Here is a 27,852-nt window from a genome sequence, read left to right as displayed (position 1 = left end):
AGAGCTGCTTTGGGTTCAGTGCCCAAGAGAAAAGTGTTTTAGGAAACGTTATTCCTACAGACAGAGCGAACGACGGACGGGCGCCCTGAGCATCCATCCGAGGAGCGCGGAGGACAAGGGTACCTAACAGCTCCCGAGCCCCGCCCGCCGCCCGAGGACGCTGTTCCTAGGCAACGCCTCGCGTCCCTAACCGCCGCCCGAGAGCCGCGCCCTGGCCCTCGTCGCCAAGGAGACGGACGTCGCCGCGCCGCGCGCAGTCGCGCGGCCGTAAACGCGCGCGTCCTTTCGCGACAGTGCCGCGCCTGCCGCTGCGTGCGCGCCCTCTGCCCCCACCCTCCGCCCCGGCCGCCATTGCCTCGTGCCCGCGCCGGTCGGTTGGTGGCGCCTTTGTCCTGCGGCGGGCAGGTGGGCTGCGGCGGCGGCGGCGGCGGCGGGCCTGAGGCGAAGGATCGGCCGGGAGGCCGCCGCGCTGGTAGCGGTGAGTGCCGGGGACGCGGTGGCCGCCCGCCGAGGCCAGGGGCTGCGGGGCCGCGGGGAGGGGGGCCCGGGCCGAGCCGGCGGCAGAGGCGGCGGCGGTTCCGCTCGACGCGCGGCCTCGGCGGCTCCCGGGGGCGCGCGGGCGCTGCGCATGCCCGGTGCGGGGCGCGGCCTCGCCGCCCGGCGCTGGCTGGGGCGCGACCCGCCGGCCGCGGTGCCCGGCCCGGGCTGCGGCTCTGCCCCGGCGTCCCCTCCTCCTCCTCCTCCTCTTCCTCCTCCTCCTCCTCCTCTTCCCCCTCTTCCTCCACCTCCTCCGGGCACCGAAATCACGGCCGGGAGTCGGGGGAGGGGGGCGGGCGCGGCGGGTTCGAGTCCCCAGCACCGCCGGGCGTGACCGTCCCCACCCACCGCCCCCCGCAAAGATGTGCAAACCCGCAGAGCGATTTCTCACTCTTTTATTTCAACAACAACAACAACAACAAAAGGACCGTAAACGCGCCCATCGCTCGGCAGGCCGAGCGGTCGGTCGGGGGCCGGGCCAGGCCGGCTGTGCCGCTCCCTGTCGGCCTCCTCCGGGCGTTGCCTGGGCCCGGGACCCCCGCCCGCCCCGCCCCGCCCCCGTCTTAGGGACCAGACCCCGGGCCCAGCCGGGGAGGGTGGGCATGGGGGCCCGCGCCGCGACCACCCGGGCCCCCGCCCCGCTGACGGCTGGCGGCGCCGGCGCTGCAGGCCCGGCCGCTCCCGACGCGCGTTCCGAACCAATAAACGCCTCTGAAACCCTGCGTCCTGCTTCCTCCTGGAGTTATTCCGCGGCCCGCGGGCGCGGGGGTCTGCCCGGGGCCCGCCCGGGGGTCGGGGGTGGGTGGGGGGGCGTCTCCGCGCCAAGCGATCCCGGCGCAGCCTGGGGACGGACGGACGGACGGACGGACGGACGTGCGCGCGGGCTGGAAGCGTCCGCTCCGGGCCACCTCCCCGCCCGCCACCGGCCACCCCGGTCGCACAGTGGTGGGGTCGGACCCGGGAGTCCGTAAAAAGCGGGTTCTGCGTGCACACACGCACACGCGCGCACACACAGACACGCAGACACGTGCACACTCGCGCGCGCACACACACACACTTGACCCGCTAGCTCGCCTTCCGTGAGTCAGGCCGGGGTGTGGAAACAAACCCATAAAAGCCTTTGTGGGTTTTGTCTGTGCGAAAGTTTGACTCCTGGGCATTGTCCCTTCCCTCCCTGGTTTCTTTGTCTTTTGTTTCAGTCATCTGTCCCCCACCCGACAATTTTGGAAACGCCTCCCCCACCCCGCCCCTCAGAACGTTCTTTACAAGGTGCAAAGAAAGAAACAAGCAGTGCTCTTCCCAGTAGCATCCGCGGGGAACCCTGACAAGCAAGGCGCAGTGCGGGCTGGCTGGGTGATCGCTTTCAAGGGAGGCACTGACAGGTTAATTTGTCAACCGTCTATTCTGCTTGTACTCTGCTCTGTGTGTGTGTGTGTGTGTGTGTGTGTGTGTGAATAGTTTATAAAGAAAACACAGAATAATCCACGCAGGTCCATTTCTGTGAACACTTCCAAAGGAGGCACTTACAGGTTAATTTGTCAACCATCTATTCTACATTGTAGTCTGGTGTGTGTGTGTGTGTGTGTGTGTGTGTGTGTGTGTGTGTGTGTGTGTGTGTGTGTGTGTGTGTGTAAACAGTTTAAAGAAAACGCAGAATAATCCACGCAAGTAGCTCAGGGGAAGGGGTCTTCCCCTCCCCTCTGGCTGATCCCTTCCCTAGCTCCCAGACTCAAATTCATATTCTTTGGTGTCCCGGATAGGCATACTGCAGGATTTCTGTGGGTAACTTTCTTTACGTTTCTAAGCAAAAGTCCGGTGTGAGGAAGAAACGAGAATTTTATTTCACTCCAGACCTTTTCAGAACTTCAGCAAATGGAGCCTCATCTACCAGTGCTCAAAACGCTGAGAATCTCTGGAAAGGCTTGAGCAGTGTAATGAAAAAGAGCCTGAAGGGTTGAAACGTGAGTGCACATCCCTTGCCAGCGTTCTGGCTCGGTGGCCTGCAGATGGCGGTGCCTTGGTAGGGCCTACTATTCCACTGGGAGAGGGACTGGAATTCATATGTGCTTTTGAGAAGGGAAAGAAATCTTTGCAAGGAATGTATGTAGTAGTTTATATTCCTTTTCATTTGCGGTGGTTGGTTGGTTGGTTTTTAATTCCTTGCTTAAAAAAAAAAAAACGGAAGTTCTGTTCCTGAATTCAGTTACAAAGCATCCACAAATAGTCTCAATCCTGTCAACTCACCTATGTTTATGCAGGAACAAAGGCTCAGAGAGGCTAGATTCCTTGCCCACATCACATACTTAAGTATTAAGTAGTGATGTTGGAGATAAAAGATTTTATGGTCAAGCAGAATTGAGAAATGGTGTGGTAAAGCAGTGTCTTTAGCATGTTCAGGGAACAGCTTGCGCATTTGTTTAAACTGTTTGACCGAAGTAGAGTTAAACTATTAAGGAGTTAAAAGCCAGTGCCCAGACTCTTTATGCTCCTCTTATTAAAGGAGGCGTTAGTGAAAGGATCAGAGCATGGCACTCTGAAGCAGCAGCATATTAGAGAAATATGAAATACATGGGACAGCTAGCTGCGTAATACCAGCATGCCTGCTGCTTTCTAGATGGTGGTTTTATTATTGCCAGAAAGGAGTATTTATAGAAATGGGCATTTTCACTCTTTCATTCTGTGCTTTAAAAAATAAGAGCTAGTGGTAAGATTAACTGGACCAATTACATGTGAAGAAAACTCTTCGTCTTTGTTTCAAGTTCAGAAAAACATTGGTGACCTCTAGAAAGACAGACTTAGACAAGGATAAGGATCAAGTTGCATTAGAGACCAGTTAGGGAGCAGAGTGTCTTTTTTTGTTTGGGGTTGTGTTGGGGTCATGCCTCGAGGTGCTCAGGGCCTACTCCTGGCTAGCAGGCTCAAGGGACTAGATGCAGTGCCAAGGATCGAACCCAGGGTAGCTATGTGCAAGGCAAGTGCTCTCCCCTGTACTATGTCTCCAGCCCCACAGTGCCTGGAACAAGTATAAAATAGCCGAGCTAGTCCCTGGTTTGGATCTGGGATGATTAAACTGCTGAAGGTTAGGTTGATTCTTCAGCTAGTTTTTGAAAACTTTGAATTATAATTAATTTGTCTTTAAATTCATTTGAAGTGAGTATACTTACGTGACTGTACTTAATACTGTCACTGTCATCTCGTTGCTCATTGATTTGCTCAAGCAGACACCAGTAACGTCTCCATTGTAAGACTTGTTGTTAACTGTTTTTGGCATATTGAATACGCCACAGGTAGCTTGCCGGGCTCTCGGAGAGGGGCGGAGGAATCAAACCCAGGTTGACTGCATGCAAGGCAAACACCCTACCCGCTGTGCTATGGCTCCAGCCCATGCTTATACAATTAGAGATGATAATATGTACTTAAGGTCAGAGAGGATACAAGAATTTTAATCCTCTCAGAAACTGTTTTTGATATTCAAAAGAAAAAAATAGAAAAACATAATTTTTTTTTTTTTTTTTTTTGCTTTTTGGGTCACACCTGGCAATGCACAGGGGTTACTCCTGGCTCTGCACTCAGGAATTAGCCCTGGCCATGCTCAGGGGACCATATGGGATGCTGGGACTCGAACCGGGGTCGGCCACGTGCAAGGCAAACACCCTACCCGCTGTGCTATTGCTCCAGCCCCAGAAAAACATAATTTTTTTTTTTTTTTTTTTTTTGCTTTTTGGGTCACACCTGGCAATGCACAGGGGTTACTCCTGGCTCTGCACTCAGGAATTAGCCCTGGCCATGCTCAGGGGACCATATGGGATGCTGGGACTTGAACCGGGGTCGGCCACGTGCAAGGCAAACACCCTACCCGCTGTGCTATTGCTCCAGCCCCAGAAAAACATAATTTTTGTTCCTATTCAAACTTGAGATTTTAAACATAACAGCCTTCTGTCACCAGAACAGCGTGTTGGGAATACTTTCAGGGGCAGCTCCTCGCCCCTCCACGCCCACAGTCAGTCTCTGAAGGCGGGGGTGAGGGGTCTGCCTTTCAGAAACCATCCTGCAGCTGTGAGAACCCCTCACTTAAGTCTTTAAGTTTTGACTTGAAATATAAGGTTGAAGCAAATTCTAATCCTATACTATTTGTAGCCCAGATTACTAGTAGGAAATAACATTCTGGTTTATAGTTATATATAGTTTATAAGTATAAATGGACTCGTTTTAGGAAAGACCTTAATTTTTTTTTCACTTCATAGTTTGAATTGGAAGTAATAGTAGTAAAAATTTCATCTGTCAACATCAGTAGGATGCTTTCACATTTTCAGATTTTTTTCACTTTGTATTAGTATGGATTTTTCTTTTTGCTAAGAGTGGCATTTAGGTATAATGGGGCTAGGGTATGTGCGCGTACGTGTGTGTGTGTGTGTGTGTGTCTGTGTGTGTGTGTTCACACACCTGCTGAGTACAGTAGGTAGGGCACTTGCCTTTGACTGACCTGGGCTGGATCCTATTATGCCTTATGTCCCCCCGAACCCTCCAGGAGTAACTTCTGAGCATAACCAGGAGTGGTTCAATCCTCCATCCCCCTCCCCCGGAAAAAAAACAAAAAAGATATGAAGTTAAAATACCTAGAAGTCATAGTTCTAGCCCCTGCCAGTAACACGCTGAACAACTCTAGTTAACAGCTAGGGAAAGCTTTAGTTGTCAGCCCTATTTATTACCCTATGACGTAGATAACATTATTTAAAAGTGGCAGGCTCGTGGGCCAGGGTGATAGTAAAGTGGGTGAGGCATTTGCCTTGTACACAGGTGACCCATTTTCAATCCCCACATGGCCCCCTGAACCCCACAGGAGTACCCCTGATCACAGAACCAGGAGTAAATCCTGAGCATCCCCCCAAAAATTTAGAAATGGAAGTGACAAGCTCTGTAGTTAAATATTTTCCTTGCCATTTTAAAGGAGAGTTGGGAAAGTAAGCTAAAAATAGTAGGATACTTCTTAAATGATCAGATGAACTTGAAGGAATGAAGGACTGATGCTCTTAGAGAATGGGGGGAAACTGGCCTATAACTTGATATTACCTTTGGACTGGAAACTTGAATAATCAATTTCCTTTGGAGGTTGCATTCTGTCCCGTTTTCAGGAATTTTTGCTGTTATGATGTTTTCTTCGTTAACAGATATGTTTTCTTTTCCTATGAAGGCAGAAGTTGAGTGGATACCTAAATGGAAGGCTTAGTATGTGTTATAATACATAAGCTGAAAGAACTAGAATTTCCAGGTAGCTGCCAAGAGTTACCTGAGAAATTTGTTAAAGTACAGAGTCCTAAGCTTTCTCCTCAGAATCTGAGACAGACTGGGCCTGGAAATCTGATTTTTAACCATTGTATAGGTGGTGCTCATATATCGTTAAAGAAATGTGATGTGGAGGGTGAAAAGAGTATACACACACACACACACACACACACAAACAAAATTGCTAATGGGGAGTTGTGTAATGGGTGTGAAGTTTCAGTCTTGCACAGTGAAAGATTCTGAAGGTGTGTTGCACACCGTGCGAATGTACTTGACCTGCTGAACTGTACAGTTAAACGTGGTTAAGATGATAATCTTGTCTGTGATGGTATTGTTTCCAATTTTTAAGATTTGGGAGGGGAATGGGGGTGGTTTGTTACCTTCTTGAATGTAGATTGGATAGGTGTTGGCTATTTGTGATTGACTATTTATTTTGGGTTTGGGGCCATACCTGGATGTGCTCTTGGCTCTGCACTCAGGGATCACTCCTGGCGGGCTCAGGACCAGATGGGCTCTACGGATCAAACCCAGGTCGGCTCCGTTCGAGGTAGACACTACCAGATGTATAATTACTTCGGTCTGTTATTGACTCCTAACCATAAGTTCGTTCTATTTCCCTTTATGGAAGGTAAACTTAAGACCTTTTAAATATTTTTTTTGGTTACCCTTTCCTTCAGATTATGTTTGTGGGGTGTGTGTGTGTGTGTGTGTGTGTGTGTGTGTGTGTGTGTGTGCGCGCGCGCGCGCGTGCTTTCATTAATTTGGCTATATTGAGACTCTAGTAGTTCCAAGACTCTCCACAAGCCTGGCAACCAATTCCTTCCCCTTTCTTGCTTGTTTTGGTTTTATTTTGGAGCCACGCTTGGCTTTGCTCAGGGTATACTCCTTAATGTGAGCTCCGGGCTCCCTTCTGGCAAGAATTGAGGGGAGATCAGGGGTGGCTTGTTACCTTCTTGAATGTAGGTTGGCTAGATTGTTGACTATTATTAACTCTCTATGCTGGCGTGGGGGCCACACTGGGATATGCTCAGGGATCACTCCTGGTGGCTCAGGAGAAGGTACGCAGTGCAGGGGAGTCTTCCCTTTTATTGCGAAGGCTTTTCTGTTGCTCTGCTTTGTTTGCAGTGCCAGGGTTTGAACCCTGGGTCTCACACATGAAAGGGAAATGCTCTCCCATCAAGCTACATCTTCGGCCCCAGCAGAGTGTTTTTGTAATTAATGGCCTGTGCCTCTCACGTAGGAATGGGAGGAAGTAGTTCTGGTGAGATTAGAAAGAGACTGGACCCAGGATATGAGAAGATCCTCTCAAACATCTTTCTTTCTTTCAGTGTATTTCTTTTGGGGCTCAGGGGACCATATGGGATGCTGGCGATCACAGCCAGGCCAGTGCCTTACCACCTGTGCTATTGCTCCAACCCCCATTGTGCTCTTCCTGTCTCAACCCCTTTGTCTTACTTTCTTGCTTACCTTTAAACCCAATACAGGGGCTGGAGCAGTAGCACAGCGGGTAGGGCATTTGCCTTGCACTCGGCCGACCCAGGTTCGATTCCCAGCATCCCATGTGGTCCCCTGAGCACCGCCAGGAGTAATTCCTGAGTGCAGAGCCAGGAGTAACCCCTATGCATTGCCAGGTGTGACCCAAAAAGAAAAAAGCAAACACAAATGGTTTTGTGCCGCATGCAAAAGAAAAAAATACAAAGTGCTTCCCCATCTCCATAGTTAGGGTGGGAGCTGGGGGGAGGGGCTCGGGTGCTGGGAGTTACCGTACAGTGGTTAGACCACATGCCTAGCATGCACTTGACCTGACTTGGGTTCTTCTCACATGGTCCCCCAAGCACCACACCCTTAGGTGGGGCCTTTGTGCTGAACCAATGGCTAGTCAGGCAGAGTCACTTGCCCCCGTCCCCTAGACTGCCTGAGCATCGTTTTGGAGGTTCCCGCAGCCCCCACCCCCAGCCCCCTAAAATAAGGTATAGAAGGTTTTTTCATTTCCCCCAGTTGTCCTCCTTGAGGAAACGCCATGCTCCCTTCCCTGCCCTCCCAGTCTGTACTGGCTGCACGTCTCCAGTAAGACCCTCAGGCACGGTCCCAGCAGTGCTGCGGGTGCCCGAGGGAGAGTGCAGCAGACCGGGCGCTTACCTTGCGTGTGTCTGACCCCGCTTTGATCCCCCTTCACATAGGATTTCCTGAGCACAGAGCCAGGAGTAAGGCCTGAGCACTGCCCGGTATACCACCCCCCCCAAAACGCAGCACTTCAGTACCAGCATTCCTGTACCTTTGTATGTTAAAATGACTGCCCTGCTACTCTCCTCTGCCATGCACGGAACAGTCTGCGCCCTGACCCGACTCAGAGCATACTGTGAACCGTCTAGTGTACTTCTGCCTCTACCCTTTGCTAAGTCAACTTTCCTGAGGCAGAGTAGGCATGGAAATCAGACGCATTTGATGTACTGTGACAGACAGTTTCCTCAAGTTTGTTAATTTAGTTCTCTAAGGATCGACTTGTATGTATAATAGTTTTAATTGGCTTGTTTGGAATAAAACTATATTCTGAATGTTCTGTAGCTCAGACTTTTAAAATTCATCCAACCTTTGTTGAATTCACCAGTGAATGTTTTCTTCAGATTTTATTCTCCTTCAATTAGTGTAACAAACACAAAACTATCCACTTATGGAGAAGGACATAGAGGTTAAGAAAAATCATTTAACACGACTTAATCTCCCTCCTCCCATGAGGATAGCTAGAACTCAGATTTGCTGATCCCAGCTAAGCACTTAGCTCTTTCTTTTAAAATAAAACAGGCAGAAAATAAAATGTTGGTAGAGGGGCTGGACCAGTAGCACAGCGGGGAGAGCGTTTGCCTTGCACGCGGCTGACCCAGGTTCGAATCCCAGCATCCCATATGGTCCCCTGAGCACTGCCAGGAGTAATTCCTGGGTGCAAAGCCAGGAGTAACCCCTGTGCATCGCCAGGCGTGACCCAAAAAGAAAAAAAAAATGTTGGTAGAAAAAGTTTGTTATTGCTTTGGTAGAAAATTTTTGTCTGGAGAATTGATGTGCGATAACATTGAATGACTAGCATGATTTTTCTCTGTGTTCCTTCAGCATTATCTGGAGTTATCAGCAGGCGTGTTGGTTAAAGAAACCATGTCTTTCCTCTCTGCTGAAGACAGTGTGGCAGAGTGTCAAAGCACTGTGGGGTCGGTCAGACAGACCCGGATTTGACTTTAGTTGTGCGTCCTCATCTTACTGTAGAAAAGTCACATAATTTCTCTAAGTCTTAAGTTTCCTCTTTCACAACTAGTGATAGAATAGTACTTAACTCCGAGAGTGTTGTAGAAAGGAATGAGAGACATAATGCAAATAATGTCCTTAGTACAAACCAAAACCAAGTTCACATTTTATAAATGTAAGTTACCCCCATTCCTAGTCCCAGAAATAATACTTTGACTCATTGCAGATATTGATTATTTTAATTAGAGCAGAAGGATCATTATCAAATATGAGGGAATGTGTAGTTTTCAAAATGAACTTAAAAGGGTACATTTCCAAAGCTGTCAGAACATTCTCATATTCCCGACTTGTTATAACATTACCTGTTATAATATCTCTGATGTTGCAGTAGACTCCCAGCCAGTTCTATTAATAAATGCAGTTTAAGAGAGACCTTTTGATCCTGTCCCCTTCCAAATTTGGGTTTGGTTTAATGTGTGTTACCCGCCTCTTGTCGGTATGGTTTTCCAAGTGGCATTATCTTTATTGTGTAGTCACAGTTTAGTCACATCCGGTTGTCAGTTTGTTTTCAGCGAAGCTTTTGGGGGAGTCTTGTTCCATATGATTTCACTTATGGATTTTCTCCACAGCTAATGGCAGTACTGTCACTGAGTGCTCTAGTTCTCGCTGCTCCTGTCTAGAATCGTCCTCACTGTTTGCCTGTGAAGTACTAAAGAAAACGGCTGTAACGGGCCAGAGAGATGGTGCAGCAGGTAGAGCGCTTGCCTCACGCACGGCCACCGACCTGGCCTTGATCCCAGCACATGGGAGCCCCCCGGGAGTGTTACCTGAGCACCCAAACAGACAAATGGCTGTACGGTTAAAAAAAAAAAAGTTAATTTATGATGGTACGGTTGAAAAATAGAGCAAAGTATTGATATTATGAATGAAATCATGCACTTTTATTTGTCGCGTTATTCAAGGACTGTTGTGTGAATCCTGTCTGACTTATGTTCTGAAATAAAAGATCAAGTATTGTTCTTTGCTCCCATTCTTTTGTGATTTAAAACAGCTCTGCCACTTCCTGTGTAATAGCATGTGTTCTGTTTTTCCTTTTATGTGAATCCCATTCCATTGGTGTTATTTTTTTTTTACAAAAAAAAAAATCTTTACCTGAGAAATGCTTTAACTATTTTCAGAAGATACTTGGTAGTGAGAGATAACGAAAGTTTGTGGGGGGGATGGTGGTTTTGAATGAAATTCACCTCTGCTCTGTCACGCTATAGTCACTTATCAGTATAGAAATATCCAAGCTGCAGAAGGACTGGGATAAAATAGGGCAAGAAAAATCTCTCTCTTTTCCTCTGGTTTCCTGCAGTGCTGAAAAAACATTCTTTACTCTCCTTGGAGACGTGTGTGTTGTTGCTCCCCATCTGAGTGACAGAAAGTTCCCACAAATGTCCGTTGTTTCCCCTGGTTTTGAAGAGGTGGTAGGCCAAATAAGTTTGGGGATCTCTTGGGCTGGAGCAATAGCACAGCGGGTAGGGCGTTTGCCTTGCACTCAGCTGACACGGGTTCGATTCCCAGCATCCCATGTGGTCCCCTGAGCACCGCCAGGGGTAATTCCTGAGTGCAGAGCCAGGAGTAACCCCTGTGCATTGCCAGGTGTGACACACACACACACACACACACACACACACACACACAAGTTTGGGGATCTCTGGTATAAATTATAAGAATTTGAAGCCAGAGCAATAGCACAGTGGGTGAACCTTGCATGAGACCGACCCGGGTACGATCCCTGGCACCCCATATTGTCCCCCGAGCACCACCAGGAGTAATTCTTGAGTGCAAAGCCAGGAGTAACCACTGAGCAACGCCGGGTATGCCCCAAAAAAGCTAAATAAATAAGAAATTAGGGAGAAAATACGATGAACTATTTGTTCAGTATGTTTTCAACGGGAAACTTGTTCCAAAGAATCTGCTACTAATAGTTTTCAAGTTCTGTGACAAAAAGTTGGGATGGGACAATTTTTTTTTTTTTGTTCTTACATCATGGGTATACTTTGATTAGTTCCTTGGTGTCGTTTATATTCTCGATGGCTTCTCTATCCCTGCATATCAGAACTAACAGTCATCTATCCAGAGTTATATACATGTATGTGAGGATTATTGTGCATTTGGAAATCAGCTAGATTTCCACAATTCTTCTCTCACCTTCCCAAACCCTATTCCTAACCTGAGCATCCCTGACAGATGGCAGTGAGACTGACTATCAGAAATGTCCTCAGCCCGCTGTCAGGGTTAAAGGTAGAGAACCAGAGCTGGGTTCAATAGAGACTGTGGAAAGGAAGAGCTGAAGGTTCCTTTGGGATGTCTGGGAGCCTCCTGTTAGGAAAAGCCCCTCCAGTCTTCCTAGGGGGAGGGGTGAGCATTTTACTTGGGTTTAAGGCACGAAAGGTGGGTAAAACAAAGGGATTGGGAGGATTCTGTTCTAGTGATATTTCTGGGGATTTTTCCCTGGGGCCATTCTTTTTCTAATTTTATCTAATTTTTTACCCCTCCCCCACTGTGTCGACCTTTAATTACCACCCAAAGTTTGTCACACCCTGGGTTTCCCTGAAGGGAGTGATCCCTATTAAATAACATTTCCCCTAGGTCGTATTTTCTCTTGTCTCGCCCAAAATGGAGACAGTACCTTGAATTGGGGGGAAGCTTAAATAGGAGTGAATCAGGAAACACTTGCTGTCCTCTCTACAGTTTTTCCTCGCCTCTGTTGGCTCTCTTTTGCAGAAGAAACATAAGCTATACCATTGAATTATAATTGCTTTGGACTTCTTGATGAGAATTGATACTAGGGTGCAAGTTACAGTCGAGGTAATGTAAAGGCATACTCTTCGTTAAAAAAAAAAGTATAGGGCTGGAGAGATAGTAAATCCGGTAGGACACTTGCCTTGCATGTGACTGACCCAGGCTTGATTCCCAGCATCTCATATGATCCCTGAGCCCTGCTAGGAATGATTCCTGTGTGCAGAACCTAGAGTAAGCCCTAAACACTCCAACTGTGTCCCCTCTCTCCCTCCGCCCCACACACACAAAATATGTCCTCGATTCTAACTGGACTCAGTTTTGCCCCAAATGTATATTTCGTGGGGCTGTTTTTCGTCTCCTTGGGTCCCTGTATATGTAGGCACTCACAGAACTGGGTATAATTTTAGAGTACAAGAGTCCTATTCCTATGATGAGGGAAAATTTATAGCATTAATGAAAACCCAGTGATTTAAGTAGTACCTATGTTCTGTACAATCCCCTAAATATTACTTGGTCAAGTCCGTGTTTGGATTAGTTTCCATTTGTCATAAGACCATTTAGCACTACATGGAATTCGGGCCGGAGAGAGAGTACAGTGGGTAAGGAGCTTGCCAGGCATGTGGTTGACCTGAGTTCAGTCCCTGGCACCCAGTATAGTCCGACCCAAGCCTCTCCAAGAATGATCACTAAGTACAGAGCCAGGAATATACCCTGAGCACTGCAGGGTGTAGTCCAAAACCAAAAATCAAAACAAAACATGGGATTCTTCTAGAAGGAAAAGAAATTGTCCACCACCACCACCACCACCACCATTCCCCAGTATATTATTGCGGTACTTTGAAAATGACTTAAAACTCAAATACATTACATTTTTCTTTCAGATCATAATCACCCTGTATTAGAAACTATAAATGAGCAGCCCAGGTCATTAGGCTTTTCTAAACCTGGACTGGTAGTAAAAAAAAAAAATTCCAAGTTCTATACTTATGTAATTACTTATGTAACATGTAGTTCATACATTCATTAATGAGCTTTTAAGGGTTGTAAATTGTGAGAACATGGGGCCCAGAGAGATAGTATAGGGGTGAAGATGCTTACCTTTCATAACAGCATGGCCCCAAGCCCGGTACTACATATGGTCCCTAAAACGCTGCCAGGAGTGATTCCTGAGCACAGATCCAAGAGTAAGTCCTAAACACTGCCAGGTGTGACCCAAAAACAACACCCCCCAAAAAAAAAATTTGAGAATATCATATCCTGTACCAAAAACTTAGATATTACTAACCAGGTCATGTACAGAAAGTATTTCAGGCTGGGAAAGTATCAGATTTGGTCTTGAAACCAGGAAAAAAAAAAATTCTGATCACAAGATTCACAAGATGTGACTTGGTAATAAAACTCATGCCTTGCATGTGGGAGGCCCTAAGCTTGATACCCAGTATCAGAACTTCCGATGTTTTGGTGGTGGTGCTGGTTTGTTTTTAAAGTATGATGGTTTTATTTAGAAAAAAACGTGGAGGGCTCTGACCCGGGGAAAAAAAGCCCGAAAGATTTCCTAAAAGAGTGATTAAGGCTCTGGTCTTGCATGCCACTGGTCTCAGTTTGATCCTTGCACCATATATAGGGCCCTGCTCACTTCCGGGTGTGGCACAAAAACAAAATAGTGATTGTTCATATATGTGCTTAATGGAGAAGGTTGAAGGCAACAAAAGATAGAACAGGGGGCTGGAACGATAGTTCAGTGGGTAGGGCATTTGCCTTGCACATGGCCCACCCAAATTTGATTCCAGCATCCCATATGGTCCCCTGAGCACCGCCAGGAGTAATTCCTGAGTGCAAAGCCAGGAGTAACCCTTACTGTGCATTGTCTGGTGTGACCCAAAAAGAAAAAAAAAAATTTAAACCAGCATTAAAAGAAAAAAAAGAACAGACTTATCCAATGAGTTAGATTGGTTACCTTCAGGCTGGTCACAAGTCATTCTCCTAGATAGAGCAGGAGACATAGTTAAAATGGAATTGAAAATTAGTATCACTCAAATAGGAGCTCAAAAGTTGGCGACATAGCGAATTCTCTGTCAGACCTCAGAAGTTTTTGCTTAGTCTTTCATATGAAAAGACCAGTTGGATTTCTTCAAATTCATGTATACTGTTTTAAAACAAATTCATGTATACTGTTTTAAAACAAATTTTTAAAAATTATGTGTGTTTAATAAATTCATGTCACTAGATGAATTATTGACTTAATAAGAAGCAAAGAGAACAAAACTACAGTGAGACGTACTTATTTTAAGTTACATAAAGATTGTCAGGTATTCTCTTTGAGCTTATATATAGTGGGCATTTCCTTAGATACGTCATTAATTTTTACTGGTGTCCATGGTAAGTTGCTCTAGCGTCACAGAACAGCTTGCTTTATTTTTAGCAACACAACTTGGCTTTAAGTTTGATTCCTATGCCAGGTGTCTCTAAATAAAACTTAGGAGGAGCATTTCGTTACCTAACTACTATACCAAATGTCAGTTCTTATCCTTAAGTACTTTTCTCTGAGGGTTAGAGGTGTTAATGTGCCATATACTTGTTTCTGAAAGAGTCTAGCCAGTGGCATGCAACGCAAAGCATACTGAAGGAGCTCCTGCTTCGTGGAGTAGTGGAAGCTTTGAGGCCGTTGAGTGCAGCCTTTACTACTTGGTAACAAAATAGAAGTATTTGCCCTTCCTTTCCTTTGCTATTCCCTGTCTTCATCCTACCACTTCCCCTCAGAATGGCTCTCCAGGAGCTTAGAAGACAACCTTTTCCCATGTGGAGCGGACAGGTGTCAGGTTTAGGGCTCGACAGGGTGTTAAGATACTGACGTAATTCATTTTACAAAAACTGTGTGTTCGCTAGAAAATCGAGGACATTCCTTACCAAACCGTGACAGTGTACTGCCGTAACTTAATAAAAATTCCCAAGTGACAGTGTGTCTGCTGAATGGATTTTCTTACACCATCTGGTTGTCATTGTAGTTTTTTGTTGTTGCTTTCATTTGAAATGTGCTGATGATTTTGTTTTTATTCCATAGCATTGAACAGATGGGTTGATTATTCTTTTCAGATATTAATAAGGCAGCGGAAAGAAGAAATATGAATACGGCTCCATCAAGACCCAGTCCCACAAGAAGGTAAAGTACCCCGAAGCAGGGAGTTCCCTTGGGAGAGTCGGGCTCTGGGGAGTTAAGCCCAGTGTCGCACCTCAAGGGTCTTTTCTTCCCCCTCCCACCAAATCAGAGACCTCAAGCCAGCAATCAGAGCGTGAGCCATGTGTGAAAGGGCCTGGCTGCCTCTTTAAAAAATCCTGACGTCAGGAGATGCAGAGGAAGCTTTGTGTCTCCGGTGGCAGAGCCAGAGGAGAAACCCCTCTCTGTCCCCAGCTCCTGGGCCAGCTGCCCCGCAGGGCAGGAGGATGGCCCTGGGGTCACTGATGCGTGCCCAGCTGCCCTGCAGCGGGCACCAGAGTGGACTCTTCATTCCAAATGCTTGCCGGTCCAGAGGGTGACCCAGGGCGACAGCAAGTGCCGCTTGCGAGATGGCGGCTGTGCCTGTGTCTCGGTCCCCGTGTGCTCACGTGCTCAGGTCGCCTGCTGAGGGAAAATAAAAAGGGCGAAGCACCACCTCTCAGGAGTCTGCCTTTTTCTTAGTTTCCTTGGGAATTAAAAGCGCTTCTCAAAATAGGCTCCCTCCCACTTTCTGCGGAAGAGTCCTGATGCCAACTGTCCAGCTGGGTACCACATTGGCCCTTTCTCTGATGAAGAGCCTCGTTGGTGCTGCCACGTACACCAGAGAGGAGTAGATTGCATTTAAACTGCCTGGCCACAAACCAGTGTACCAGTGGATGCAGTATGTGCAGTTTTGTGTGGAATACAACAGACAGGACTGTTGTATTTCCTATCTGGGTCCGGGTAGATAAGGATTTTCCTTTGTCCCTACTAAAAATGCTAACTTTTCATCCTAAACTATCACTGTATCACTATCATCCCGTTGTTCATCGATTTGCTCGATTGGGCGCCAATAACGTCTCCATCTGTCCCTGTCGCGTGCTAGTGTAGCCCAGTGGCATATTGGGGGCTCTTTCAGGGTCAGGGGAATGGGGACTGTCGTTTGTTAATGTTTTTGGCATATTGAGTACGCCACGGGTAGCTTGCCAGGCTCCGCCCTGCGGGTGGGATACTCTCAGTAGCTTGCTGGGCTCTCCCAGAGAGATGGAGGAAATAACTGTGTCGATCTCTTCCGGGAGCTTTGTTTTATAGTCCCTAAACTACATAACACCATAAATCACTTTTCTAAATACTTACACATTTAGCTAGATACTCTTGCATATGGTGAATCTAGTCTGTGCTGGAATTCTCCAAGTCCCCTGGAATAAAGCCAACTAATGGAGCAGTTGCACAGTACATACAGCCTGCCTGCTCGGCACAAAAGTACCTTCATTTTCTTGTTATAGCAGAAAGGTGCAGCTGTGTGTTTGTCCATCTGCCCCCACTGGAACGTGAAGGGCAGGTATCCCCTCCGTTCCTTGGAGCAGACCGTATGTGTCCACCCCGTGAAGTGCAGGCAGACTGGGGCCGGAGTGGTAGTGCAGCGGGGGAGGCCGTTTGCCTTGCACACGGCCGACCCACGATCCCCAGCACCCCGCCTGGTCTCCTAAGAGCCCTCCAGGAGGGATTCCTGAGTGCAGTCAGGAGTAAGCTCTGAACATGACCGGGGGTGGCCAAAAAAAGAAGTTTTAGCAGATCCCAAGGGTTCAGTTGGATTCTTTGAGGATTCTCTGTAGGCTCAGAGGAATTGAAAATGACCTAACTCAGCTGCGGGTAGCTGCCCACTTGAATGTCCTGGCCATCTACTGGCTTCACCGCAGAAGTGAGTGTCTCCATTGATACTCTGTCTGTTCTCTCTAACACCAGAAGGAATGCCTGCGCTTGCAGGGAAATACTCTGTGATTGATTTTGTGTGTTTGTGTGAATATCCTGAAGAACATAAACCGTGCAGAATTTCAACAGCTCCATAGTATTTTGGCTTCCGTTACACTGCATCTAGGCTGCAGGTGTTGGGCGACCCCAGCTCTTGCTCCTCATTGCTCCTAAGCACACAGATAATTGGGGGGGGGGTGGGAGAGACAGTTTGTGTGCTTAACAACAATATGGAGTTTTATAGCCACTGACTCCACCAGTCCTTCGTTTCCCTTGTCCCCATTGATGCTGTGGTCTCCGGATAGTGCTGTCTATGTTTCTTTAGCAGACAGCACATCACAGAATACAGAGTAGCTCTTGTTTGTGATACTGAGTTAAAAGAATGTTTTTCATTGCTACTCCTTAAACAAATTCCTTTAACATTTCCAATTGTCACTCTTCAACAAGCATTGTCAGTACTGGAATGTTGGAGCAATAAGCAAAACCCTTGACTGTAATGTGGTATAGCCATTATCAGGGTATTAAATTACAGGTATTAATTTTATCCCAACCTAAAATACAGCTCCATAATTTCATCTACAAAGAGAAAGCTTTATGCCTTTTTTTCTTTAATAAAAAAATGCTTTTATTTTGTCCCCACTCTCCAAAGAGACATCCTGCATTGGAGAACAACTTTTTAAATATCACCTCAGAAATCAGCTTTAAAATGAGGTGGGTTGGGATGTGAATAAGACATTAACTTCCTGCTTTATTTGCAGTTGATAAGAGGGCCAGCTAGTCTTGGTTCAAATCCCATTAAGTCTTCCCCTCAGTGATGGCTCCCTAAACCAATTTCCTCCACATATGACTTGATGAAATGTCATACAGTCATGCTAAATAAGCGTCAGGAATGAGAGATGTTCATATTCATTAAAGTCTGTTCTGAACTCTATCCAAAATCTAAAATCCAAGTGAGTTGTTTCCCTTTAATAGAAATAATAAATTTAATTCTTAAGGCAGACAAATTAAACATTGTACCAAAATAGAACACTTAACATTTTGATCGTGAACCTGACGGTGCATTCTCTGTTGAGATGCACTAACAAGGGCACGTACAAAAGGCAGTAGACAAAAGACGGGTGAGTGGTCAGTCTAGAAGGGGCTCTTCGTTCCCTGAAGGTGAACATTGGATCTCACTCACTTTGGGTCCAGGAGTCCAGTCAAAGCCTTGAGGTTTCCACATGTGCCAGTGTGTTGACAAAGACCAAACTATTCCTCTGGTAACCATGCCTAGTGAGCTTCTGGTTCTTGGGGATGCATTATTCAAACCCAGGGGTCAGGGAGACCTCCATGCCTCTGGCAGATAGATCCCCTGTTATACCTTTGGTGCTGCTGCTTTTAATAAGAAAACTATTTTTAAATACACTGCTAAGACCTTTGTAACACCTTGTTTTGCTGGACTTTCACCTTGAGTGTCGAAACCTCTTCGGGAATTTTCACAGGATTATCACCTCTTCACATGTCTCTAAGCTACTGTTCAGCTGGCCGTGCTCTCTGTTCCGTATCAGCCTCCCTGATGGCTGCAGCTGTCAGTGTGTGACACAGACAGCATTTGGCCCAGCCCAGCACAGAACTTGGCATCCAGGGTTCCATACTCTGAATCAAATATCCGCCTAAACTCTTAGCATATTTAACTCCTGGGCCACATCATCGGATACCTGTGAAGACACTGGTACTAGGCATCCATCCTCGCCTTCAGAGCCATGATTCTGGCCATAACTCATGTGTTCTCAGTTTCATCTTCACCATTTTGGAAGTTCAGGTCTTAGAGCCTATCTGCTATTTCTAGTGAGACTACACTTCCTAAACTTCGCGTGACCTCAAGAAGAGAAAAGGAGCCTGTCTACACGAAAAACTCGGCCAAAAGAAATATTTCCCGTGTATTTGTGAAGAAAGTTAGTGCGGTGCCTCTGATGAAAGTCATCTGAGATGGACACATCAGAAATTACCGAGTGTTAGCCGGGTTTCTTAGACGGGCGAAGTTACTGCATGTCCTGTGTTAATTCCTTGGGTTACTGCTCGTTCCTCGGGATGAGAAAGCCCTGGCCCTCGGTGAGCTTCGCAGTGGAAGATTCCAGCCTAACGACATGTCCGTTCTCAGCAGGAGCCATCTCTACCAACAGAGAGATCATATTTGTGCTTGAGAAAACTCGTCCGCGTGCTTCCTTTTAAGGGAGAAGCATGGGCACTTAGAAAACTTGGGCCTGTGAGATGCCAGCCTGCACTTAATGGCAGAAGTCTGCAGATCTTTTGTCTCCACAGCATGGAGCCATCTTGGTGGGAATCAGCATCAAACAACCAGCCATTTAGATGATGGTATCAGTGGCCAGTGTCTGGACCTCTGAGGTGCCAGGAGCTGATGAAGGACTTTTTCCAGGAACAAAAAAGGGTGGCAGGAAGGAGATGTTAATGAGAGAGAAGGACAGTCCTGCCTTGATGGCCTCTCTGGACCATCCAGGCCCCAGGATGCCACGGCTTGAAGTTTCCAGTTTTAGTCTCTGGACTAAGAAGGTTCATCACAGTCGTTCCAGACGGTCATCTGTCAGATCTTAACTCTGTCATTCTCAGACACCTGCTTTTCTAACACCCCTTTGGTTCCCAGGACGAGAAACAGTTCTGCCAGAAACTATCACTTACCATCGGAACCGTGTTTCTTCTCTTCTCTCATCCCTCCCTTACCTCTCAAATAATCCCAAATGGCATGGCTCTGTTTCTCTGCACACAATGAGCATTTGGTGTTTTTCCCCGGCTGAATAGGTGAGGACCTGGCAGCTGAAGTTTAGTGGTGTTTTTCACCTACCTTCTGTTTGTGGACACTAGTGCTGACATTTATTTAACTCCTCTTCAGTTTCTTATTTAGCCTCTGGTGACCTGGTGCCTGATGGTACACTGCGTTAAAGTAAAACACCTCTCGTGCTGTGTGATGATCTTGGAAACTTTATTGTGCTCCAGAAACTTCCTTCTCGCCTGCTTGTTACTGGAGTTGAAGCATCTCAGCAGGCTTCATCCTTGTGTCTTAAGTCCTGCACACTATACCACACTTCTGTCAGCTGGTTCTTGTTTTGAGAAAGACGTTGGGAACAACAGCAGAAGCGCTTTATTTCTGGGGAGTCCTAAAATGACCCTAACTTGTCTTTGTTTTTTGTCTCTAGAAGATGAGCAGTCTGCATACTGCTTATCTTTTGAGAAAGGGAGAAAGCCTCTTTTTTCAGAGGATTATCTTTTTCCTATGTCCACCACTTCTTTGGTTCTTTTTCTTTATGCATGTCCTCTTGTCCACGGCTTTAATCCAGGAGGCAGTTGAGGGGAATTTAGTTGTTTTGTTGCACATGGACTTAAGAATCCCTGAGGGAAGAGGGCACTTATCTTCTCAGGCGGGAAACGTGAACCCAGACTCTGGGAAACGGGGGTTCTGCTCAGCCTCCAGGGATCGGACTCGTAACAGGTAAGTAAGGTGGACTCAGAAGGCTGAGAACCAGATGTGTCATGGTGATTCTAAACGCTGAATCGTGTGTTGACATGGGACCCTTACTGTACGTGTCCCTACTCCTCATTTCTCCTGGCCCAAGGTCTTGTGTGTGGTCTGTGGCCTGTTGGGTTCATGATTTGGCTCAGCCCCCAGTGCCAAGAACATTTGAAATCCGATTCCACCTCTAATGACTGCTAACTGCTCCCCAGGGCAGGTTTATATCCTGATAATTAATCCAAAAATGCAACTGCCTCTTCCTGTTGGGTTTTGAGTGTTTGCCCACTGTCTGTGCTAAATAAAGTATTACACATGTTTGGCAAATTACATGACAATTAGAAAAGTGGAAGAATCTTGGTTAGTCTTTATCACTTGTGTCACTTGTCATCCCGTTGCTCATCAGTTTGCTCAAGTGGGCACCAGTAACATCTCCGTTCGTCTGTGTCACGTATTAGTGTAGCCCAATAGCGTCTGCTCGCTCCTGAGAAACACAAAGTGCATCAAACCGTTCATTCAGGGTCTTGACAAAGAAGTCCGACCGTCTTGTAGGTGGGCGGCCAGGCGTTCTTCTAATGTCCTGTGCAATCTAGTCGGTAACCGCTCTAGTCTAGCGGTCGTCTCCAAGTCACATTACGTGTCTGGCCCATCTGATTTCTGACACCTTGGCAAACAAGGCAGCAAGGCAGCGTCCCTGACCCTCGATCATCGATGGAGATCGGAACTCCAGATTCCTTCTCTCACTTGAGTGAAGCGTGATACTCCAAGCATGGCTCTTTCGATTCCTCTTTGGGAGACCTGAATAGCGTTCTCATCCTGTTTTCTAAGGGCTCAGGTCTCTGAGGCGTATATTAGTGCAGGAAGAATGGTGGAGTCGAAAAGATGTGCCTGGAGCCTGAGGTTCTTCGTCCTCTTAACAACTTCTTCAACACTCTTGAAGGCATTCCACGCTGCTCTCTTCCTCCTACACAGCTCTGGTGCCAAGTTATTCATCATGTTGAGTTCTCGATCCAGGTACACATAACTGCTGCATTCGGAGATGTTTGTTCCATTGAGAGAAAATGGAATGTCAGGAACTAGTTCATTTCTCATGAACATTTGTCTTCAGGAGATTGAGCTGCATCCAGCATTTCCACACTCACGGTCGAAGTCGGCCAGTATTCGTTCCACTTGGCTAATGTTTGGTGTTATTAGAACGATGTCATCAGCAAAGTGGAAGTGGTGTAGTTGCCGACCGTCTTATCTTCACTCCCATTCCTTCCCATTCCAGTCGTCACATGACATTCTCGAGGGTGGCACTGAAGAGTTTTGGTGAAATGGTATCGCCCTGGCTAACCCCTCTCTTTACGTCAATGATCACTTTCTTGTAGAATGGTGAGATCCTGGTGGTGAATCTGCAATACAGCTCACAGAGGACCCTGATGTACTGAGATTGGACGCCCTGTTTGGCTAGGACTTTGATGACCGCTTCAGTCTCAACAGAATCAGAGGCCTTCTTTAAGTCGATGAACATTAGAGCGACATCTTGAACTCCCGCAAAATCTTAATGAGCTTGATCACCGTGTGGATATGGTGCTGAATCCTTTTTAGAACCCAGCTTGCTCACATGGTTGTCCTTCGTCTAGTGTTCTGCCAGTCCTATTCAGGATGACTCAAGTGAACAACTTGTAGATGATGGACAACAGGCAGATCAGGCGATAGTTGCCGATGTTGTGGATGTCTTCTCTTCCTGTACAAGAGAACGATCCTGCTGGTTTTTCATTGGGACGGAACCTTAAATTCAGACAGGTAGCGTGTGGATAGCCAAGCCAGTGTATTGACGAGTACTGGAGGCAGATCCTTCAGGTGTTTGGGTCCAACCTTATCTGGACTGGGTGCTGTACACTTCTTCACTGATGAAATAGTGTGTCGGATTTCGGAAGGGAACGCTGGGAACGACATATCCATCCTGTGGAATTCGATATGTGGGAAAGTGGATGTGGCTGTCGACGAGATCCAAGTAGAAGTCGTGAATAACCTCCATTGCCCTTCTGGAAGATGTGATCCATCAGGATGTCAGAGAGCAGTCATCTTGGTTTTACAGTTGGCGACGGACAGGCAGGCGTTGCTAATACTTTTCCCGGCTTCTGCCACATCAGCCAACACTGCTCCTCTTCTCTCTTTGAGGTCTTCCTTTATCGTTTCTCTGCACAGCTTTGTGAGCTCGGACATTAGCTTGTGATTGCCTGAGGCTCGCGCCAAACCACATTGGCGAATGAGCTTGAGAGTTTCTGAAGACAGGCGTCTTTTTGTGGCTTTCTCACTCTAGGGTTCCTCGCACAGTCATGGAGGTGCTGAACCAGTCGGTCGTATTCCTCATCGATGTTGTCAACAATGGCATCTTCCCATATTGCCACAGTAGTGCCAAAGCGCTCCCAGTTGGTGGTGGGTCTGGGAGTTCTCTTCTTAAACTTTGCAGTTTTAAACCCCTCAATGGTTCACCACCTCATCGTGGCGGGGGGGGGGGGGGGTGGCAACGGTGCCAACTGGTGAAGAGGGAACCAATAGGTGTGTGTCAGCGTTCAGATCATTACAACATGCCAGTCAACCAAAAGTTTGCATTCGGTAGCCTGGGAGCGCCTGTAAGGGCGATTAGAGGCCACCCCAAAAGCCTCGGTCCCTCTCAGATTGCCCAGCAAGCTACCGAGGGTATCCCGCCCTCACAGCAGAGCCTGGCAAGCTACCTATGGCGTATTCGCTATGCTAAAAACAGTAACAATAAAGGCCCTTGTTCCCCTAACCCTGAAAGAGCCCCCAACATGGCAACATTAGGAAGGATGAGCAAGGAGAGGCTGATAAACTCTCAGGGCCGAGCTTGTGTGTTACCATACACCCAGGGACGCCATATGTGTATTCCTGTAGGGCAGCAGCGCTCTGTCCCTCTCTGCCGCCTGCGTTCGGTGGTCTCCGCTTCCCCACCCTGGGGAGGCCGATGGCGATGGGTAGGCGAAGGAAGGAACGGGGGCCAGGCTGGTCAGTATCAACTGCAGTTTATTCTGATTCCCCTTCTGCCTCTCTCTGGATCCCCCTTCATTCTCCTTCTTGCTCCCTTACCCACTCTTACAGCCTACTTTACATAGAAATCAGGTAGGATGGGGACACAAAGGTGGGGTTGAACATTAACAAATCAACAAAGAGAGGTAAGGCCACTCCTCCAGGAGATCAACTCAAGGACAAAATCTCATCTAAGGAGATGACTCCAGATTACTAGGAGATAGGCGGAGTGATAGCACAGCAGGTAAGGCATTTGCCTTGCACGCGGCTGCAGCCGACCCAGGTTCGATTCCTCCATCCCTCTCAGAGAGCCCGGCAAGCTACCGAGAGTATCCCGCCCGCACGGCAGAGCCTGGCAAGCTACCCGTGGTGTATTCGACATGCCAAAAACAGTAACAAGTCTCACAATGGAGACGTTACTGGTGCCCGCTCGAGCAAATCGATGAACAACGGGACAACAGTGCTACCAGGAGATAACGTGAGGGGATCCCATCCAGGGCGTGTTGCTTCCTTCTTTCCCCAGCTAGTAATCCACTTAAATAGTTGTAGCAAATTTACTTCTAATGTTTCTAGCAATGTCATTTTTGTGTGAGCACACTAAGAGATGTATCAAGCTTAAAGTTTGGTTCTTCCTGAGGACATCTCACTATATATCCCAGACCACAGTCCTCAGGCCAGATTAGTCTTCCTAACCCAGCAGGGTCCTTACTGAGTTGCCTCTTCTGGGTCATGACAGAGTTTGTCTATGACCATGCTCTTGATCTATAGCTGAGTATTGGAGTATTGATTGTGATGCTTTGCCTGGCCCATTTCAATGCCAGGGTAGCTCACAGCTTGCCCTGGGTCCATTCAGTCCCTCGTCGGGACCCTGCTTTTGGGTTGCTAGGAACTAAGGGCAACTGAGTTGAGAAAGCAGATGCCCAGGAGTGAATATTATTTGCAGTCAATCAACTCCCAAGTTACAAAAGCATAATATTAACTGTCTTCCTGTGACATACAGAAAGGACATTGCTTTAAGGTAAACTATGCCAAAGATATAACTTATGATACAGGTTCAGTGTCCTTAGAAGGATCTGATCTTACAAGTTAACAGAATCTGATTAGGGGAAAAGGTGATTAATTGGTTGGGGAGGAGAGTACTGAGAAGAGTTTACAGATAAAGGAATGGGAGTCACTCGGGAGCACTGTGATGGGAATAACCCAATAAACCTAAGTTCTGCGGCAAGGCTGAAAGGATAAACACAATGTTATCCTACAACTAGGCAGCCACAACGAAGAAAGACTAAAATGACTGTCTGTACTTTCAACGCACGTACGCTGGCATCGGAAGCAGCCATCGACGAACTGATGGTGGAAGCACAGAAGATCAAGTACGACATCATTGGACTGACCGAGACGAGAAGGCATCGATCGTATCAAGCTGCCTTTGACACTGGAGAAGAACTGTTCCTCGGAACATGTGACAGTAGAGGCGTCGGTGGTGTCGGTGTCCTCGTCAACACGACCGTGGCCATGAACATAGACTCATTCAAATGCCTAACAGCCCGAATTGGACGCTTACATTTGAATAGTTGTGACTCATTGCCGGCAGTTTCTATCTTCGTCGTCTACGCACCAACATCCAACTGCGACGAAGAAGAAATTGAGCACTTTTACATGGAGCTGGAGAAGTTCTATAAAGAAGACCACACCTTCTACAAGGTCATTGTTGGTGATTTTAATGCCAAGATAGGACCGAGAAGGTTCCCCGAAGAACTCCATATCGGGACCCACGGCCTAGAATGGGACAAACAGGGTGTGAGACTGTCTGAGTTCATCATGTCGACCCAGACCATCCACGGTAACTCGCTATTCCAGAAGGCCGAATCTAAACGCTGGACATGGGAGTCTCCTGGTGGACAGTTCCACTTCGAAGTTGACCACATCATAGTCAATCAACGATTTTGCCTGACTGATGTCGCTGTTGTCCCAAAATTCCAAACGAGATCAGACCACCGTCTCCTTCGTGCGAAATTCTTCTTCACGGAGGAGGAAAGGTTAGTCTGTACTTTTTTACATTTTTTAAATTTATTTAGCTGAGGGGCTGGAGCGATAGCACAGCGGGTAGGGCGTTTGCCTTGCACGCAGCTGACCCGGGTTCGATTCCTCCGCCCCTCTCGGAGAGCCTGGCTAGCTACCGAGAGTATCCCGCCCGCACGGCAGAGCCTGGCAAGCTACCCGTGGTGTATTCGATATGCCAAACACAGTAACAAGAAGTCTCACAGTGGAGACGTTACTGGTGCCCGCTCGAGCAAATCAATGAACAACGGGACAACAGTGCTAGAGTGCAGTGCTTATTTACTGCCCTCTTTATAGTCCCCAGTCTCTCATTTATGTCCCCACAAATCAGGAGCCGTAAAATATATGGCAAGGACTTTTCATAGAAATACAACTGGTATTTAACTTGTTTTTGGTATGTCTGTGTGGTGAAATGGAGGTTTTCTGCCAAGGTTTTCTAATATTCATGGTGAATGTGTATTTGTGGTAAAAGATAAAAATACAAAAACAAAGCTTAGTTAAGCTTACTAACCACTTTCTGCACTCTGCTCTGCCCCAGGGATAGGAGAGCCTTTCCGTTGGGTAGGGAGGGAAGCAGAGTTAACTCTCACGGCACCGAGCGTTCAGTGCCATGATAGAAATGTCCAGGGACGAGATTCAGCCAACACACCCATTGAACGTCTGCTGCGTGACTGGCCGTGTGTCTCCGTAGTCGGAATAGAGCGGAGAGTCGGACTTCACTTGTCCTTGTTGTTCTGGTCTCGCGGCCAAGGAAAGGACAACCACTGCACGAGTCAACAGGCCTGCGGCGTCCAGAATGCCGGGAGAGAGTGGAGCTAGGATATAGGGGAAGACAGGAAACGTCACCAGGTCTGGAAGTGAGGATAGGTCTGTGCCTGCTGCTCAGGTCGAAGCCTCAGGTGGAAACCCCTTGCCTAGTTAGCAGCGATGTGGAAGGCTGGTCCCGAGAGCGCAGCGAGGTGGGAAGGCTGAGGTGGACTCAGGAGACGGGCGCCAGTACCGCGCCGCTGGGTTCAGACAGTGAGGGCGCAGGAGGCCCAGCCTGCTGGGAAAGTTGGAAGAGAGTTGATCCAAGTTTCACGTGGGAGATAATCCTGAAAGTGGGTCAGAGAAGATGAGCGAAGGCAAATCGTTGAGATGAGTACTAGAAGTGCTCCAAGAACGGAGGAAAGAGCAGCATTTATAGGAGAGATGAGATAAAGTGCTCATGAGGATGGGGCAATACTTAGATTAGCACAAGCAAAAAAAAAAAAAAAATCCAGCTTGAAAACCCATAATGAACAGAAATGTTGAGACAGACCTGCCGTGTGAGTTAAACCGTAGGACAGCAGCATGAGCAGAAGGGGGGGTTGGGGCCAGGAAAAGATATTGCAGGTAAGGCGCTTGCTTGCACATAGCCATACCGAGCTCAGTTCATTCATTCCTACTACCACATACGCTCCCTTGAACACAGTGGGTGTGGACTGTCCCCTCTTTCCTCCCCCCAAAATGTGAGGTTTGAACCAAGAAGCACAGGCAGGGGGTGCCCAAAGCACGAAAGCTGAGTTATAGTTGGTAACAGGTAGAGAAATTTGAGTGATTAGTCTTTTAGTTATATGTCGAATGCACTAAAATCTGGATGATTGCGCAGAGAAGGGCATTTGTGTTTTGAGAACTTGCCGGTGTCCCTTAGAAGTAAGGATTCAGAGTGAATTCATCAATCCAGCGGGAATGAAGAGGGAAAGTCTATAGAATTCAAGTGAATTGGTAGGGACAGGGAGGAAAGACGTTTAGGGACTGTCATCTTGGTACCGAGGAAGATGATTTTTGGCAGAGTTGATCAAGTCTGGAGTGGGACTGTGTTAAATAAGTTTGACTCTAGCTGTTTGGGGAGGCGAGATCCAGGATGGCGACGGTCTTGGGCAGAGCGCTGAGCCCGAGTGCCACCGTGACGGCTCAACTGAGCCTCTGCTTTGCATCGGGAAACCCAGGTTCAGTCTCTGCATGACTCGGGCCCCGAGCACTGTCAGTAATGAGCCCCCGGCCCCTTGCTGGGAGGAGCCCCTGAGGGGGCCAAGTGCCCTCCACACACACGCCAGTAAGCAGTTACGAGCAAAATTTAATCAGATTTTAAATTCTATCCCAAATAAGAACCAGAGCACCAGATTCCGCACAGAGCTCAGGTGGAGAGGCCCGCTGCCGGGAGCCGTGTGGAGAGACGCCGCCGCGTTCTTCCTTCTCTCAGATCTGTCTCCTGGCACTGGACTTGCCCCCTAGAAAGGGTTTTGGTGTTTTTCATTATTATTTTTGTTGTTTATTTGTTTTGTTTTGGGGCCATGCCTTTTGATGCTCAGGGATTACTCCTGGCTCTGCACTCAAGACTCACTTCTGTCAGTGCTCAGGGAGCCATACGGGCTGCCAGGGATCAAACACAGGTTGGCTGCGTGCAAGGCAGGCGCCCTGTCTGCCGTACTGTCTACCCTCCAGCCCT

At 47.6% G+C, this 27,852-nt stretch overlaps 1 protein-coding gene across 5 annotated transcripts in view; it reads left to right on the top strand.

The window, feature by feature from the left end:
* The first annotated feature begins 334 nt into the window (after window positions 1-334).
* NCOA5 (nuclear receptor coactivator 5) overlaps window positions 335-27,852 on the top strand; it is a 37,654-nt gene continuing 10,136 nt past the window's right edge. For 2 of the 5 annotated variants that reach the window (XM_055138146.1, XM_055138148.1), the window contains exons 1-2: window positions 20,143-20,273; window positions 24,587-25,360. In XM_055138146.1, coding sequence (XP_054994121.1) covers window positions 20,158-20,273; window positions 24,587-25,360 — 890 coding nt within the window. In that variant the 5' untranslated portion in view covers window positions 20,143-20,157. Of the gene's footprint in view, window positions 479-14,937; window positions 15,005-15,699; window positions 15,720-20,142; window positions 20,274-24,586; window positions 25,361-27,852 lie in introns of those variants that run through there. The other 3 variants (XM_055138149.1, XM_055138147.1, XM_055138151.1) reach the window with 3 other exon arrangements.

The sequence above is a fragment of the Sorex araneus genome, chromosome 5 (assembly GCF_027595985.1).
Source record: "Sorex araneus isolate mSorAra2 chromosome 5, mSorAra2.pri, whole genome shotgun sequence".
Taxonomy (NCBI): Eukaryota; Metazoa; Chordata; class Mammalia; order Eulipotyphla; family Soricidae; genus Sorex; species Sorex araneus.
This window is presented reverse-complemented; position numbering and strand designations above follow the sequence as displayed.